At 41.0% G+C, this 19,243-nt stretch overlaps 1 protein-coding gene across 2 annotated transcripts; it reads right to left on the bottom strand.

The window, feature by feature from the left end:
* Window positions 1–230: 230 nt before the first annotated feature.
* Window positions 231–19,223, bottom strand: spast (spastin). 2 transcript variants are annotated; one of them, XM_061988086.1, is made up of 16 exons: window positions 19,079–19,223; window positions 12,208–12,291; window positions 12,052–12,135; window positions 11,819–11,985; window positions 10,295–10,407; window positions 10,130–10,223; window positions 9,977–10,051; window positions 9,805–9,876; window positions 9,161–9,236; window positions 8,982–9,073; window positions 8,810–8,889; window positions 8,685–8,727; window positions 8,530–8,609; window positions 8,382–8,452; window positions 1,155–1,195; window positions 231–1,069 (listed from the first exon to the last, which is right to left on the bottom strand). In XM_061988086.1, exons 2-16 carry the CDS (start codon window positions 12,215–12,217, stop codon window positions 944–946), a joined length of 1,224 nt encoding a protein of 407 aa, XP_061844070.1. In that variant the 5' UTR covers window positions 12,218–12,291; window positions 19,079–19,223; the 3' UTR covers window positions 231–943. The 2 variants fall into 2 exon arrangements, with proteins under 2 accessions (XP_061844070.1, XP_061843984.1); XM_061988000.1 differs by lacking the exon at window positions 19,079–19,223 and adding an exon at window positions 12,361–12,732.
* Window positions 19,224–19,243: the final 20 nt, after the last annotated feature.

Below are 19,243 nucleotides of genomic sequence, written 5' to 3'. Positions count from 1 at the left end.
TAAAAGTAGCACAAAAATAAAGACCTATGACCACACACATTTACTAGGTCCCAGTAAACTATTACCTTACAGTTAACGAGCAAATGAGCACCTTCATCTCTCCAGCCCGGAGATTAGCGTTTGGCTGCATGAAGTTCCTACCAGAAAGTTGCTTGTACCTTCACATCTTTCAACTAAATATTCACATACATGTGTAGGTGCATGAAGCCATTAATCCTTCAATGCGATGGTCAATATTGTAAAAGAGGATATTTATTTGTTGTTTTCACAGCATTCCACACATGTCCAACTGCTTGTAAAACCTGTAGATTCCAGATGCAGATACAGACCAGAGTTGTAGAGAAGCTACAAAAACATAAGCATCCGCTTGTGTCTGCAAAACTGAATCGCAGACTCATACAGATGCAATCATTAAAAGGTGTTAGTGTAGACTAGAGTGTAAAGTTCTTTGAAATATTAATTGTAAAAAGTGTTATTCAGATGAAAATATTATAGAAGGCAAAAGGTCATTGGGTTTACAACTTCTTTCCCCTTTTCCCACACTTTAACTACTGTTTTGGGTACATTTTCCAATCACTTGGTGTGTTATATTTAATGAAAGTGAAACATCATGTAAGTTACTCTAATCGGGGCTAACTCAAGGCTTTGCAACACTGTGCTGCCCTCTGGTGGCAGAAAAAAAACTTCAAAAATCAGAGGACATTTCTGAGATAAAATAATATACAGTACAACAAAAGTGCTGCAGAGTGTATCAAATATAATGAAACTCATAATACAAATTGCACCATCCAGTTATGTTCCTCATAAAACAGGAAATTCAAACAGTAAATCAAAATCCTAAATATTTCTATAGGAGACCTATACATGCTTGTCAACAAAGCTAGGATGTGTTGTGCCTCTACAGGAGTGTCAACTTTATATTTGCTATACAGCTGAATTACAATCAAAAAGCAGTTGTGTCACCAAAATTCTTGTTCCATTGGGTGTACATATTGAGAGTCGCTGGGCTAACGCTGGGCTTGATGCGCTTTAGGGAATCCTCAAAGTCTTTCATCTTGATGTTTCTCATCTGTACTTAGAATAAAGGACATTTTAGAAGGGGAAAGTCAAAGCAAGCATCTACAATCTGGAACACTTGTAACAGAATGACTCACCTGATTTGCAGCCATGTGCCGGACTTGGTCAGGTCCCAATTCTGTGCAAAGAGAAGATATTCGCATTGGAAAAAGAATGATAATACACACACACACAAACCACTTGATAAAGGTAAAGAGTTGGGTGCTTTGTAAAGCGTGAATAGATGTACTTCTTCTCAAATGGTTTCACCTAGATTTGAATTCACATAAAACACGAAGGCCATTAATCCTTCCATCATTGTGGCAAAACAAGCTCACACACTCAGTATGCACTGCATTCAAATGAGTGTGTTGGTAGCTGCCAATCATCATAGCGACATGGAGTAAGTACTTTTCCAATGTCTTTGTAATTGTGTTGCGTGGTGATTAAGACACCATCAACAGATAGGGGTAGGAAGATGTGAGCACATGTACAGTACGTATTGATGACTACAAATGTAGGAATTATTTCCAATCACGATACAAACCCACATATACAAATTGTTTATACTCACTGATAGTAACGATATCACGTGTTGATAGTATCAACATCTCTATCTATCACCTCTACTTTACCGGTTAGTATCTTGTGTTGTACTACAATGTGTCTGTGTGTAGTATGCTTAATCATTCATTTTCCTCTAATACTCCAGTGATGATGGTACATAGAAGAAACTTTGTTTGTTTTCCGCCATAGTGGTGTGGATTAGTATCTTTGAAGCAGCTTCCCACTGTGGTAGACGACGCGTTCGTTGCAGCTTGCTTTCCAAATTTGAGCCGGTGTTCCGGCAACACATGCACCCTCCTGGAGTTCATGCAACTTCTGCATGTGTGCAAGAAGGAAGCTAGGATACATCTCTTTTGAAGGAATCGTTCACGTCTGTACAATATTTAGTCAGGTAATCACTCGGACACAGCTGTGGTGAAGTTCGGCTGGGCTCAGAAACTTTATCGGCCGATCAACAATAAGTTAAAAAAGGCAAATATTGGCACGGAATCGATCCTACGATTAGAATTGGAACATCTCCAATAACTTTACATACATGACCTATGCATGAACTTTTAACTGTTGTACTTCGTACCACGACTAAAAACTAAAATAAAAAGTCATAAGGATCCTGGGTACGCCGGCTTCCTCCCACCTCCAAAGACATGCAGACATGGGATAGGTTTATTGGCAACACTAAATTGGCCCTAGTGTGTGAATGTGAATGTTGTCTTTCTATCTGTGTTGGCCATGCAATGACGTGGCGACTTGTCCAGGGTGTACCCCGCCTTCCGCCCGAATGCAGCTGAGATAGCCCCCCCCCACTACCCCTAAAGGGAGAAGCGGTAGAAAATGGATGGAAGAAAAATAAATATATAGTGGAAGCTCGATTTACAAATCCCTCTGTTTCCAACTTTTCGATATACTTTTCCAACTTTTAGATTGTGCCAAATATGCCTCTGTGTGCAAATGCTTTATTCATTCATTTGTGTCCCACTGGTGGCTATTTTAAACCCCGCAAGCGGCCATTTTGTGCTTGCTCGTATTTAAGAGACTGATCAAGCCGGCTTTGCACAACAGCAACTTTTTAACTGTGATGAGAGATGGCTTTTCTGGAAAATTATGCCAAAGCGGACTTATTTCACAGTGGAGAAGACTACCTTTCGTACAGTGGTGGTTCTTCCAATAGCAGACACACACACAGACCCTGCCCCAGCCTCTCCCTTTGCCCCTCTCTCTGTTCCTTTCTCTCCTCTTGTGAGCTGCTCATATAAGGACCTTTGTCAATGTTAATACTGAAAGTGGATTTTACTTTTTAAAATGTTTATTATTGTAGCAATATAGTTGTTAAAGTTAAGGATATTTCTGATCGTTTGTGAGGACACCAAAGGGACTTCTGTGGATGTGCATGTGGTGGCAGAGCAGCACATAAAGGAGGACTGCAGCTTATTGTTGTTTTGATTGTTAATAAAGAGACAGTTGGTTCATCACCTCCTAGTTATGTTCGTTTGATATACAGTACTGTATAGCATTTTACATTGTGTTCCAAGTATGCTAACCTTAACTACACTGAACAGAAATATAAACGCAACACTTTTGTTTTTGCTCCCATTTTTCATGAGTTGATCTAAAACTTTTGCTATATACACAAACAACCTATTCCTCTCAAATATTGTTCACAAATCTGTCTAAATCTGTGTTAGTGAGCACTTCTTTGCCAATCCATTCCACCTCTCAGGTGTGGCATATCAAGATGCTGAATAAACAACATGATTATTGCTCAGGTGTGCCTTAGGCCACTCTGAAATGTGCAATTTTGCTTTATTGGGGGTCTGGGGGAGTCAGAAAGGGCAGTCAGTATCTGGTGTGACCACCATTTGCTTCATGCACTGCAACACATCACCTTCACATAGAGTTGATCAGGTTGTTGATTGTGGCCTGAGGAATGTTGGTCCACTTTTCTTCAGTGGCTCTGCGAAGTTGCTGGATATTGGCAGGAACTGGAACATGCTGTCGTATATGCCGATCCATAGCTTTTGTGTATATAGTAAAAGTTTTAGATCTTTTGAGTTAAATTCATGAAAATGGGAGCAAAAACAAAAGTGTTGCGTTTATATTTTTGTTCAGTATAATTAGGGACTTTTGTTGAGGCTGGAACCAATTATGTATACACTTGAGGACATAGTTTATAGCTCCCCCCATTAAAATGTCATCTTTTATTTAGTATTTCCCAAGTGCTGTTATAGAGAGCAATGCATTTTTAACAAAGCTTTTCCAAGCATCCTACTTTTATTTTGGATGATTCCAATATTTGTATTTGCACACAGGAACAAAGATATTTCACATAAAACAAAAATTACCAGAGTCCAAATTATTAGCCCCTTTGAAAACTCCCACTAGTTTGAGAGGCCGCAAGTGTTGGAAGCCATGTGCTCTGTGCTCTGATTAATCAAACCTAACTGAAGTCGCCAGAGAACTCTAAAAGAGGAACCTGTAGAGCAATGGAGAAGATTCAGTTCTTGCTGTGTGATTCAGAACTCACAAAGCATAATGCCAAAAAAACAAATCAATCAGTTTAGACTTAAGAAAAATGATCACTTGTCCATGCACTAAATTAGTCAAGATTTCTCAAATAGTTTGGCCCTAAAAAGCCTCCTACAACCCATCCGATTGTGTTAGTTTTTTGAGAAGTAGGAATAACACACTTGGATTATGCAATTGGAAACCAGATCTCTCGATCTCTCGTGTGCAGCCAGAGAAGACCCTTTGTATTGCACATGCGCCAGTGTCAACGCAGGGAATATAACCCGAAAGCAGATACCATTCAACAAAAACATAGCAACTATTTTAATGAAAAGGAGACTGTTTATTTGCTTCACAAATTAAAAGAACAGAACATTTTAAAGTGCGTCAGTGGTAAAAAAAACAGAAACTGAGATTTATTTAAGAGGTCGGGGTGGGACGGGGGCGTGGTTGGGGGCGTGGCTAAAAGGGGAGGAGTATATTTACAGCTCGAATTCACCAAGTCAAGTATTTCATATATATATATATATATATATATATATATATATATATATTTTATTATATATATATATTTATTTTATTATGTATATATATATATATATATATATATATATATATATGTATATATATATATATATATATATATATATATATATTTTATTATATATATTTTATTATATATATATATATATATATATATAAAATAAATACTTGAATTTCAGTGTTCATTTATTTACATATATACACACACATATGCACTAGATGGCAGTATTGTCCTGTTTAAGAGTGTCACAACATTGCTGTTTACGGCAGACGAACTGCTTTACGTATACAAAAAAGTGACTGCTGTTGTTGTGTGTTGTTGCCACGCTGGGAGGACGTTAATGAAACTGCCTAACAATAAACCCACATAAGAAACCAAGAACTCGCCCTCCATCATTCTATAGTTATAACGTGATTGGGCAGGTATGCTTTTTTATATTGTGGAGGACCTGAGTCCGCCTGAATTTCGGTAGAAAATTTGTCCCGGGAGGTTTTCGGGAGAGGCGCTGAATTTCGGGAGTCTCCCGGAAAATCCGGGAGGGTTGGCAAGTATGCACTAAAATGAAGGAAAGCGCCCCCTAGAAAGAAAACTATTGAGAGATGCATCTAATGACCCCAGAACAACTGCCAAGTGGCGAAGTCTGTAATTGAAGTCTCAAAGAAGACAATCACTCGAGCCCTGCACAGGAATGGACTGCGAGGTTGCAGACCAAGAAAAACTCCACTTCTCCAAAAATAAGACATCCAGACAACCTAGAGAAAAACTATGCATACTGGCCAGATGAAACAAAACTAAAGCTCTTTGGCCATCAAGACGCCGCTTATGTTTGGAGAAAGAAAAGAGAGGCATACAACCCAAAAATCACAGTCCCCACAGTGAAACATGGTGGTGGGAGTATAATGCTGTGGGGGTGCGTACGTGCATTTAGAAATATGAATCTTGAACATCTTTGAGGAAAACCTTAAGCAGTCAGCAGCAAAACTGGGTATGGGTCTTCGCTTTGTCCTCCAACATGGTAACAACCCAAAACATATGTCACCCCTAGCAAAGAACTACCTCCAGAGGGCCAAAGTGAATGTTATTGGATGGCCTGCATGAATCCCCGACTTGATTCACATCGAGAATCTTGGAAAAGAATTGAAGACCAAGGTACATGGCAGAAGATCATCAAATCTGCGGGAGCTTAAGAGGTTTGCTAAGGAGATGTGTGTGAGACTTGTGGGACACCATGACAAAAGATTGCAGGCTGTTAACCAGCAAAAAAGAAACAATTGCCTATTAACATCAGGGGGGCTAATAATTTTGACCCTGGTAGTTTTTGGTTTTGGTTAAAACATTTTCGTTTGTGTGTGCCAAGTAAAATAATGGAAACACCAAAATAAAAGCAGTTTGTTTGAAAAAAAAATTGCTATCTTTAACAGTATTTAGAAAATACTTTAACAAAAATGTATTTTCCATATGGGGCTAATAATTCTGTACTCAATTGTAGTTACAGTGTTTCTTATGGATACATTTGATTCGCTATACAACCTTTTCGGTATACGAACCCTGTTCAAAAACCAGTTACGTTTGTAAATCGAGGTTCCACTGTCAATAAATGCCTTTTTTAAAAGAACCTTCTGCGGACTTATGCATCTCTAATATCACAGCTGTCAAGTGTATCAATTATTCTGCTTTTAGGGAATCCTCTTCAAACAATATAAAATCACAAGGCAAATGATGGCGTTATTTTGCACTGACTGCTTTATCTTATTTATATTCAAGTCTATATGTAGTCCCTCCAAATAACCTAAAATAAAATGATACAAACACTTGCTTTTTTTTTTTTTTTTTTTCCCTAATAGTACCTAGTAGAGATGCGCGGTTTGCGGACACAACCGCGGAGTCCGCGGATTATCCGCGGGTCGGGCGGTTGAAATTAAAATTTTTTTTATTTTATCCGCGGGTCGGGTCGGGCGGTTGAAATAAAAAAAAATTAGATTTTAAATAGATTCAGGCGGGTGGCAGTTAAACCAATTCGGAAATATATATACATAGTTAAATGTTGTTACCCACATACGAAAAACGAGCAGGCACCTGCAGCATATGCCACAACAGAAGAAGAAGAAAAAAAAAAGAGATGGACACTTTTACGGAGCGGAGAAGGGACGCCTCGCCGGGGTCCGGGACCGAGGCCCCTTCCCACCGGGAGCCGTAGCTGAGGTGATCTGCGAGAAGGGCCCGACGCACGTCCAGGGTCACCACCACGCCCACCGCACCGACACCCCGCCTCGTCCGCCTTCGCCACGGCCGGTGTCACGCGCAGCAGGTAAGCAGCTTACCTGCCCGCCACCCCCGTGGCCGGGGGCTCGTAACAGGGGTCACTACGCGTGCTCCGCCCGCGCAGCTTACCTGCCCGCCACCCCCGTTGCCGGGGGCGCGTAACAGGGGTCACTCCGCGCGCAGTGCGCTCACGAAAGGGGTGGGGCTCACCCTGGTGAGCCGAGTGGGCCACTTTTGGTAAGCAGAACTGGCGCTGCGGGATGAACCGAACGCCGGGTTAAGGCGCCCGATGCCGACGCTCATCAGACCCCAGAAAAGGTGTTGGTTGATATAGACAGCAGGACGGTGGCCATGGAAGTCGGAACCCGCTAAGGAGTGTGTAACAACCCACCTGCCCTGAAAATGGATGGCGCTGGAGCGTCGGGCCCATACCCGGCCGTCGCCGGCAGCGAGAGCCACGAGGGCTAGGCCGCGACGAGTAGGATGGCCGCCGCGGTGCGCGCTGAAGCCTCGGGCGCAAGCCCGGGTGGAGCCGCCGCGGGTGCGAGGGACATCGCACCTCCACGCGCTTGGAGGTGCGCTCAGCGCGGCTCCCAGATGATTGCGCACTAGTGTGCGTCTGGGCCGTGACAGCGTGGCACGCATTGATCATGTCTCTGCTGCATTGGATCAGTCTCCTTTCTTTAACAGGCAAAAGCTTTATAACCTCACTAATGCCTTGCATTGTCTATATTAGATATATAACAACGATTGGGTGCGGGCGGGTGCGGGTTTGATTAAATGTTAGTTCGGGTGGATGCGGATGGTTGACGACTTTTGTGATGCGGTTGCGGATGAAATAATTGCCTATCCGCGCATCTCTAGTACCTAGAGACTCATTTTAATTTCCAGTGATTTTCTTGCTTTGCGCTTTTAATAACTAGGTGGAAGAAAAAATTGTTCCCACTAATCCCTTTCATTTAGACAAGATCTCTAAGATTTACTTTTTTCAAATGTTCTTGTCATCAGACCATATTTTCAGTATATTAGACGGAACCTTTACCTGACATGTTTCAACTGTCATCTGCAGTCTTCTTCAGAAGGGTCACCTGACCACTGTGACATGTTGCCTATCAGCTGTTCTTATAGGTGTGGCCAACCATGCAGACCTGCCAAGTCTACCTGGTTGGACTAGACAGGTCTTGTCACAAGACATTCTCAAGGAGTCTGAATATTCGCTAAGTTGGTAATACTTATCCTTCCTGCTACATGTTATTATTCTCTGGCAAGAAGCATTGTTATAATCCCTTCTACTTTATACAATTGGAACGACAAGCTATATTCTCAGACAGCCCCATTATAATGTGTTTATGAGTAAGGGCATAACATGCAGCGGCAAATTTATTTGTGGCGTACCGCCAGATGTAATCAAACACTGTCTACCCACATTTCAACATGTGATGAAGAGTACCTCTAATTGGCCCAAGTGCAGCGTCCTTCGCTAATGATGTCAGATCACTTCCTGAATATCCTGCAGTCGCTCTGTCATTCGGAAAGATTGACAGGTTTAACGTTAAGTTGTGAATGTACAGTAAATGTGGTGAATATGTGACACTCACTTTGCAAGAGCGATCAACTCATTTTTGCACAGCGGACTCCCATGCTTCGCTAAAAGATGCTCCATAAGTGAGGCCCTTGTCTGTATAAAGATTTCAAAATGGAACATTTAAAGGATTTTGCTTAAAGACGCTGATTTTGTGAGAATAGAAAATACCTTCTCATCAGGCAATGCCACGTAGACCCTTTTGGCAAAGCGCCTGAAAAATATGAGGGAAAAAAAAGTTGTACAATTTGTAATTTGTAAAAACGTAATGCAGCAATGAAGTGTAAATAAGATACCTTAGTACTGCTTCATCAAGCTCCTGAGGTCTGTTGGTGGCTCCCATGACAAGCACCCTGTCATCTGCTCCAGACTGCACCTGACAAACAAAAAAGTGCCAGTGTAGAGCATCAGTAAGTACATAAAGACAGTGCATCTAACAATAGATTTCAGAAAATGCACTGCTCTTACCCCATCAAACTCGACGAGGAACTCTGTTTTTAAACGACGTGAAAACTCCTGTTCTCCTTCCCTCCTTTCACAAAGCAAACTGTCAACTTCATCTGGATGCAAACAACCCAAAAAACAAAATTTACAAATATAAAAAACAATCTCTCTTTATTGTTCCATTCCAAGTGTACAGTACAAACCAATAAAGATGACAGAGGGCTGTAATTCTCTGGCAGCTGCAAATAATGCTCGGACAAGCTTCTCACTCTCTCCCACCTTTGAAGAAGTCAAAATAGAACTGTAAAATCACACTAAATATATCGCGGAAACATGAACAAATGTACAAAGAAACTATTTTATGATCAAAATTTGGGATGGCCACACTTATTAATTGATTGTTTACAATTCTGTTGATGGTGTGGTAAGCCATTATTGTTTAGTCTCAACTAGTTTGTGATCTACAAGAACAACATGATGTAAGCTATAGGAATTTGAGCTACATCCAAGCAGACATCTGATATGACAACTCCAGGCAGCATCACTCTTGTCTGTACAACACTGGCATCGAATCAGGAGTTCAGAACATTTAACAACATAGAACATTTTTTTACTCATCCTCCCCCAGCGTTTACCTTTCCCCCATCTTTTACGGGGCGCCTTGTGGCGACCCACCAGCATTCCTGTTCTGTAACCCTGTACACTGTTTGTCTAATCTTGAACGGGTTTGTGCTTAAAACAAAGTTTTGTTGTACTTGTGCAATGACAATAAAGACCTATCTACCTACCTACCTATTTAAATAGTGACTCTGTCATCCCATTAGATAGTTTATAACTAGATGCTTACATATTTGGAAGTCAAACTGGCAGCACTGATGTTGAAAAAAGTGGCATTCGACTCTGCTGCTACAGCTTTGGCCTGGTAAGAAGAGGTACAGCTGTAATTCGAGCAGTGATTCGTTTGAAAAATTGTTGCTTTCTTGCTAATTCAAAATTAGAAAAGACTATCATTTACGCACCAGCATTGTTTTCCCATTTCCAGGTGGACCAAATAAGAGCAAACCTCGTGCTGGAGCTCTCAAACCAGTGAAGAGCTACATAGGGAAAGATGAATAAATCATTAAATGTAGTGCATGCTATGGTAAACATGACATCTTTTTTTAAACATTTACCTCCGGTCGTAAGGCAGGAAGGATGACAATCTCCTGGAGTGCTTGCTTGGCCAGATCCTGGCCAGCAATATCGTTGAATGTAACAGATATCCCACTAAAATTAACACAGGATTTAAATATTACTGCATCGAATAACTTCCTCAGAAGCGCATAGTTTGGACTTACGTGTCAACAATTTCATTCAGGATCAAGTTAGCCAGTTTGCTGTCCACATTCTTAAAATGTTTTATATCCCGTTTCTGAGGCGGTTTTTGAGCTCTCCCCACTCGTGGCGTTACCTTAGGCATCACAAAAACATTTCGGGACTTAAATTGAATAATGTAGGATCAAACCTAAAGGTGCGGTTCGCAGCAGATACGATTTTATCTGCCTTTCTCCTTCACTTCTAATCATGACAACTGTAGACATCCATCCATCCATTTTCTATTGCTTGCCCCTTTTGGCGTCACGGGGGGGTGCTGGAGCCTATCTCAGCTGCATTTGGGCGGAAGGCGGGGTAAACCCTGGACCAGTCGCCACCTCATCGCAGGGCCAACACAGATAGACAGACAACATTCACACTCACATTCACACACTAGGGCCAATTTAGTGTTGCCAATCAACCTATCCCCAGGTGCATGTTTTTGGCAGTGGGAGGAAGCCGGAGTACCCGGAGGGAACCCACGCAGTCACGGGGAGAACATGCAAACTCCACACAGAAAGATCCCGAGCCCGGGATAGAACTCAGGACTACTCAGGACCTTCGTATTGTGAGGCACATGCACTAACCCCTGTTCCACCGTGCTGCCCAACTGTCCATCCATCCATCCATCTTCTTCCGCTTATCCGAGGTCGGGTCGCGGGGGCAGCAGCTTAAGCAGGGAAGCCCAGACTTCCCTCTCCCCAGCCAATTCGTCCAGCTCCTCCCGGGGGATCCCAAGGCGTTCCCAGGCCAGCCGGGAGAGATAGTCTTCCCAGCGTGTCCTGGGTCTTCCCCGTGGCCTCCTACCGGTCGGACGTGCCCGAAACACCTTCCTAGGGAGGCGTTCGGGTGGCATCCTGACCAGATGCCCGAACCACCTCATCTGGCTCCTCTCGATGTGGAGGAGCAGCGGCTTTACTTTGAGCTCCCCCCGGATGACAGAGCTTCTCACCCTATCTCTAAGGGAGAGCCCCGCCACCCGGCGGAGGAAACTCATTTCGGCCGCTTGTACCCGTGATCTTGTCCTTTCGGTTATGACCCAAAGCTCATGACCATGAACGGGAACGTAGATCGACCGGTAAATCGAGAGCTTTGCCTTCCGGCTCAGCTCCTTCTTCACCACAACGGATCGATACAGCGTCCGCATTACTGAAGACGCCGCACCGATCCGCCTGTCGATCTCATGATCCACTCTTCCCCCACTCGTGAACAAGACTACGAGGTACTTGAACTCCTCCACTTGGGGCAAGATCTCCTCCCCAACCCGGAGATGGCACTCCACCCTTTTCCGGGCGAGAACCATTGACTCGGACTTGGAGGTGCTGATTCCCATCCCAGTCGCTTCACACGCTGCCCAACTGTAGACATTTATTTGCTAAATCTGCTCTCTTCAACCACAATAGGTAACATATCCTAGCTGTTGGTAGTTTTCTTATATTTTTGGGGAAAAACACATGTCATTTAGAGCCCACTGTAAACTGTGCTTTTATAATGCATACACATTTTACCTTTAAATCAGGTGTTCTGCAAGGTGGTTTGCCTGCCGTGGAGGGCCGGATGCTTTTGGACAACCCTCGAACCGCTGGCTGACTTTTAGGAGGAGGTTTTGTTTGGTGCAGGGTATTATTTGAAGTAATCTGGGTTTGAGTTGTGCCTTTGGAGGCCATAGTGGCCTCTACAAATAACACAAACATTCGTCAAACATTATTCAAAAAGAAGATCAATTTAGGCTGTCTCCTACCTAAAAGAGCGAGCCTATCTTTAGCCATGGTGAGATTGGTGATCATTTTATCCTGAAGTCTCTTGGCTCTCTCATATTGCTCTCCTGTTAGCAAACAGCTGTGTTAGCGTGGAAGCCTCGAGCTTCATGTGATGTTGTGTTGTGTTAGCAGCATACCTTGTCCCATGATCGTCACTGCAATGCCACTCTCCAGTTCAACAATGCCCTTCTTGTACCACTGCAGAGCTTCCTCTTTCTCCCCTGTCAGCACACAATACTTATTTACTAAGCGGTCAAGCGACACATGATAGCCAGCAACCATAAACACACCTGTGTCATCTTCGTCGATTCTCAGTGCCTTAGATATATACTCAAACGCTTGCTTGTGGTAGTTTTTCACCACTTCGCTGCTTTCTCTGCCTTTATTTTTTTTTAACATTACCCTCTCGTTACAGTTCCCTCGCTACAGATGCTAGCATATTATTTCACACGATATGGTAAAGTTGGACTGAACCATTATACCTAACACATATCTACACAACGCGTGAGTTGTTGTTGTTTTTATATTACCAGATATGGCTATATATAAATAAACAAATTCCAAGAAAATGTTCGTTGTTTATCCGTGGAATAAAGAAACGGTTCAGAGCAGTAATTTCTGAAACAGGTCGCTCACTTCCGCTTGCATATTGCAGCCCCGCCCTCATCCTGCAGGACAGCAATGAAAAAATTAGGACACTCCTGTTTTCAAAATAAAAGCCCACCACCGCAGTTCAGACTACAAGGAATTTTTTGGCGATTTGTTTTTGCAAATTTTACGCTTTTTTGTCTAATTCCGCAGCTATACGCCTTACAGTAATTTAACTTGGTATTTACAACATGCTAACGGTATGCATGTTTATGTTAGCATGCTAACATAACGTGCTAGCTTTTTGAGCTAATTCTGCTACCGTTTACCCTACAGTCATATAACTTGGTATGTGACACTTGTTAATTCCCCAGCCATACACCTTAGAGCAGGGGTCCCCAAACTACGGCCCGCGGGCCGGATCCGGCCCCCCAGCATCCAAAATCCGGCCCACAGGAAGTCCCAAGTAAAAATGTTTTTATTTTTATTTTTTTTTTTTTTTTAATCTTTCCTTTCTAATCCATTTTCTACCGCCTGTTACTCTTGGTGTCTCCTAGCCGCTCAGGCAAATCATATTGTCTAAAAATGTATTTTCCAATCAATAACGTGACAATGTTAAATGTTGATGAACATCAATGTTAATTGATGTTAAATGACAAAATGGATTATAAAGACAATGTATATATACATATATATATATATATATATATATATATATATATATGTATATATATATATAGCCTGGCCCCCGGCCAAATTTTTTTAACCCAATGCGGCCCCCGAGTCAAAAAGTTTGGGGACCCCTGCCTTTGAGTCATATAACTTGGTATGTGACACAAGCTAACTGTTAGCACGCTAACTTTAGCTTGCTAACATGCTAACTTTGGCATGCTAACTTTTTTTGCTACCGTTTACACCAGAGTCATATAACTTGGTATGTGATATTTTTTACCTGTTAGCATGCAAACGATAGCATGCTAGCAAGCTAACTTACACTTGCTAACTTTTGTCATCTAATTTTACACTTTTGTTTATATTTCCGCAGCCATACACCTTTGAGTCATATGACTTGGTCTATGAAACATGCTGACTGTTATCATGCTATCGTTAGCACACATGCCAAGTGTTAGCATTTTTATCCTCAAAATTGATGCTGTTTTAGGCTAGCTCTGTGGTTCATTTTGTACAGTTATACCTAAAACTCATGGACTCTGACACTCGGCACCATCTTCAAAGTAAGCAGCTTCCGGCGACTCCCGGCCAGAGGTCCAGGGCACAGATAGCAGGCCCATCAAAATTTCCGTGTGAATTTTCTAATTTGCATATTACAATTTGAACCAGTAGTTTACAATATTGGATTTCATGTAGTCAGTTAAAAATTATAATTTTACGAAACAAGCGTACTGAAATCAGGGGTTTGCCTTAAGATAAACTCATCAAATTTACAACAAATTAAGAAACACCTTTTGGAAATAGTTCTCTCCATGTGTTTTAAATTCAACTACAAAATTAACATTTAAAAAATATTGTAATTTACTGTATAGTCATGTAAAAAAACAAGTGTGTATAGCCTAATTTTTAGCGCAGTTTCTTATTTACGAGTATGACAGGATAAAACAGAATTAAAATCTGACCATGTGAAGTTGTGATGTCAACAAAGCACAGCTTCGCCTGTGCATTACTGAAGATGATGATTATTGATTAACGAATCAATGGGTCCTCTCCCTAGATTTAGGAGACAGTCACTTGTAAATACTGAAAGATTTGAGGTCACCACATGCTTGACGACAAATGAATAGAATAGAAGAATAGAATAGAATGGACTTTATTGTCAATATATTTGCATATAACGAGATTAAGGACTCCAATTTAAGGTGCGGTAGTGGGAACAAATATGGGATACAAATAAATTACACAAGAAGTAATAAAGATAAAACTAAGAATTGAAATAAATAGACTACTATCCAATAAAAATAATAAGCAATCCTGTACAATATACAAAATACTGTACAATATACAGAACAAGACAAGAGTACCGGAGTGGTAACAATCAGTGCCGGATGTGTTGCACTCGAAGGGTAATATTGCACTGTAGAGTATTAGGGTAGGATATTGTATAGGGGTGAATTATTTATTATAAGTTAGAGTTCAAGATGGTGACAGCTCTGGGAAAGAAGCTGTCTCTGAGCCTGTTGGTTCTGGCTCTGATGCACCTTTAGCGTCTGCTCGATGGTAGCAGGTCGAACAGGTGGAAGCCAGGGTGTGTGCTGTCCTTGGTGATGTTTTTTGCTCTGTTGAGGCAATGGGAGTTGTGTAAATCCTTCAGGGAGGGGAGGGGGCAGCCGATGATTTTTTGTGCAGACTTTATAACCCTCTGAATCGCCTTTTTGTCTGCTTCAGTGCAGCTGGCGTACCACACTGTTATGCAGTACGTCAGCAGGCTCTCGACAGCCGAGCGATAGAAGGTCACACCATCAGCTGCCTCTCCAGTCAATGATTGAAATATATTCAAATATTTGTAACAGGCAGTATTAACATATTGCACACAAGAAGATGTGTTTTATTAAAAAATTGACAAGTTGGTTCATCTGGATTCAGTCCAGACTTGGTTTTGGACTTTTTCTTTCATGAAAATCATTGGCAACACCATGCACAAATTATGTATTGGTGTTTTCTGAAGATCGTGTAGCAACCGTGAGCATCTGCTCAAACTGTAAATCTAGTCACCACCACTCGGGAGCATATTATCACAATGGTTTGGAGAAGTATGTTGTGATGTACCAATCAGTTGTCTTCAGTCAGTAGGTTTCCATGCACTAAATTAGTCTGATTTATCAAATCATTTGGCTTAAAATAGGCTTTCTACAACACATCTTTCAAGATGGTGCCGCTGCAGTGGCTGCATCTTGCAGGAGCTTTGTGCTATTGTGTTTCACCCTTTGTGTTCTTCATGTTTCCCTCTTATTTTCGTGTTTTTTGCCTTATGGATCAGGCCCCTTTGGCACTGCACAGTGGGTGGCACTTTCGAGGCCTAGGGGAGCCATGACCATGCATGTCTCGACCGCAGACCAGCTGCTGGAGAGACCGTACAGACGATGCATAGAAGAGACGGAGCTGCGAAGATAGCGTTGAGCGTTGGGATGGAAGAGCTTCTCATGCAGAGCCCTAGCTGAACGAGCATGCACCTTTCGGTCTACATGGACAGATTATTGATCATCCGCGTTGACTGACATTGGCGGAGAGCTAGTGGACAGCCTAGGACGGAGTGGGCTCGCTTGGCTGGATCTGTTCCTCTCTCTGGCTTTGCCTTGTTGTGTTTTAATTTTGTAGCTGTATGTAGAAATAGTGCCTCTGAAGTGGCAGCTGGTTGCATCAGCTCTGTGCTCCTTTAATGTATTTTATGTTCTTTGTATTTTTTAATGTTTCCCTCATTTTCATACAAAGATTATGCTGCAGATGGCTGCTGCTGTACTGTGTTTTCTCTCTCAAGTTGTTGCATTTTTCTTTGTTTCTTGCACTAAACAAAGAGATCACAGTTTACCAAGTTAACTTGTGTGATAAACATACTCGGCCAGTACTGTATATCTGATTCAAATTCTGATGTTTGGCTTTTTAAAAATCGGATTGAGAATAATAACCTAATATATGCGATTGGAAACCAGTTCTCTCCAGGCATGTAGTGAGTTATCAGAGTGCCAATCTCTGTGAGGACCAACACACCCATCTTTACTCCATTATTCACAGGCAAATAAGAATGTATGTAAACCACCAATTAAAATAATTAACTTATACTATTAACAGTAAAAAGTCAAAATAATTCACCAAAAAAGTAATATTTTTGTATTTCTCCAATGATCATTAACAACCCATCTATCCATTTTCTGCAGCTTGTCCCTCTTGGGGTGCTGGAGCCTATCCCAGCTGCACACAAGAATTATTTAAACTATATCCTTTGTCTTTTTATTTTACATTCAGTTGTTGGAGCAAAACAAAGTCAAATACTGTACAGTGTACACTATAACTAAACAACAGCAAACAATACTATCTGATACTCATTTAAATCCTTTGGTTTTTGCCCATTTGAGTTTGTAAACATGAACAAAAACGACAAAAAAATGATTTCAAGGGAATAAAAATATTGATCTATCACTATACTGATACTGCCTTTGGATTAATCCGCCCTCCTTTTTCCGTGTCGTATACTTACTTTGACAATGCTGACACACCAACAGTTGTTGTGTTTACCTCTCTCTGGCTCTTAAAAATCTACTTGTTAATTTGCTGTTGATACCTGCTTACTTTTAGCTCTCAAACGCTTCAATCTACACTTCTTAAACTTAAGCACTTATTTCTGGTTGTTTCAAGCTATCTTAGCAGTTAGTTTAGCTATTAGCATGCCTGCTCCTGGCTTTCTCCCGATGTGTAGCATGTTTAGCTTCGTCCTCCAGTGATAATAATAATAATCGTTGTGGCTTGTGCAGCCCTTTGAGACACTCGTGATTTAGGGCTATATAAGTACACTTTGATTGACTTTGATTGATTTAAACACATTACCAACAACACCGAATAGCAGTAGAAAGGTGTAGTAATTGGCTAGATCCATTCTATCTAATAATTAATAATACTACAATATAATAATAATAAAATAATATAATTAATATGACAATAAAATAGATAATAATAAAATGAAACTTAGTCACCTATAACACAAAGCTGACCCAATGTTTTGTCTTTAAATATATAAAATATCTATTTTTAGCAAATTTTTTTTTACAAAATTTTTTTTTTTTAAATGGCCCCAACATACTTTGACTTCTCAGTATGCGGTACTTGGTGGAAAAAGTTTGGACAACACAACAATAATAAACACTGTTAAAGGTGTAACTGAACATAGATATTTTCCTACAGGCAACATTTTTGACAAACAAAGTTTTGCAGTAATATTATTATTATTCTATTCTTACAAGAAAAAACAACAGTGAAAATGTAAAAAAAAAAAAAGAAAAGGGAAAAACATTGCTATGCAATAAGAAAAGCTAATGTCCTATCTAATAATTAATAATACAATAATATAATATTAATAAAATAATATAATTAATATAATAATACAACTGCGATGAGGTGGCGACTTGTCCAGGGAGTACCCCGCCTACCGCCTGAATGCAGCTGAGATAGGCTCCAGCGACCCCCCGCAACCCCAAAAGGGACAAGCGGTAGAAAATGGATGGATGGATATATTAATACAATAATACATAATAAAAAAATGAAACTTAGTCATATATAACACAAAGCTGACCCAATGTTGTATCTTCAAATATATAAAATATCTGTTTTTAGCCTTTTTTTTTTTTTTACAAAATAAAAAAATATCAGCATGCGGTCCTTTGTGGAAAAAAATTGGACAACCCTGGACTCAAGATATAGCATGAAAACTGGGGGTGTGAAAACTAATGCGACTAATTTAGTGCATAGAAACGCACGGAATGTCTGGAGATTTGGGGCAGGGGGGTGGAGGGGTTCATTTCTATGGGAGTTTTAATATTTAATTAAAGCTGCAAGCAGCGATGGACGGGACTGACTTTGAGGGCTCATAAAATCCAAACCGGAGCAGTAATTAAAACCCTTTCATCAACTTTTAATCAGAAGGGTTCAATCTCTCTCCTGTGCTAATTTGAAGCCGACACGTCAAACGCACTCAGAGGAGATACTGTTTGAAAAAAGGTGACTGTTTTTACACGACTTTTGTTTTGAAGGGGGAATTGCAAACTTACTGCTGATTTTTGCTGGGGGTTGTCAGTGTATGAAATATAGGTCTAAGTAAGACCTACATAGAGGGTTTTGTTTCATGTCTCTACGACATTCCTACTGGGAGTTAAAGGCAGTTTTGTCTGTGTTTTCTTCCTAGGGGGCGCTAGAGCACAATTTTGAGTTTTGGAGTTTGGTTTTTTGATTAGATCGCAATTTTCGGCAGTCCTGAGGTGTGTGTCCAATTTGGTGAGTTTTGAAGCATGTTAAGGGGGTCAAATTACAGCTCAAAGAGGCGGCGGTATAATAATAAAACGCTAGAAATACAAAAGGGACTCGGTCCCTAATAACCAAGGGAATAAATATTGCCACACCTGCCCAGAAGAGCTTCACTTGTACTTTTTTGATAGAGAAACGATGATGTAGTACGCCTGAACAAAATAAAGAAGCACAAAAATATGCCTTTGATGACGCACAGCAGTGACGTAATGGTTAATGTTTGGGCATCCCCACGTCACAGAAAAGGAATCCGCCTATTTGATCTCTTTAATTTTGGTTAATCATGCAACCAATCAAAAGTCGTCGCGAGGAGCATTGCAGCGAACGACTATAGCCGTTTAACATTTTTTATTAAAATTTAGACTGATAAGACTATTGTTCACTTCATTGGTTTACCTTAATGTTACAGTTGTGTTGGACTTGAGCAGCAGACTGCTTGGTAGCTTCTCCCTCCGACGGACGGAATAGTTAGCATGCTAGCCTGTTAGTCGCCTAGCTTGACTGACTCTACAATCCAACTCTTCTTTGTCTCTTCTCTTCGAGCAAGTTAGCCACAACCCT

Source organism: Nerophis lumbriciformis, linkage group LG02, assembly GCF_033978685.3.
Source record: "Nerophis lumbriciformis linkage group LG02, RoL_Nlum_v2.1, whole genome shotgun sequence".
NCBI classification, from domain to species: domain Eukaryota; kingdom Metazoa; phylum Chordata; class Actinopteri; order Syngnathiformes; family Syngnathidae; genus Nerophis; species Nerophis lumbriciformis.
Note: the sequence above shows the minus strand (reverse complement) of the source record. Positions and strands in the feature narration are given on the sequence as shown.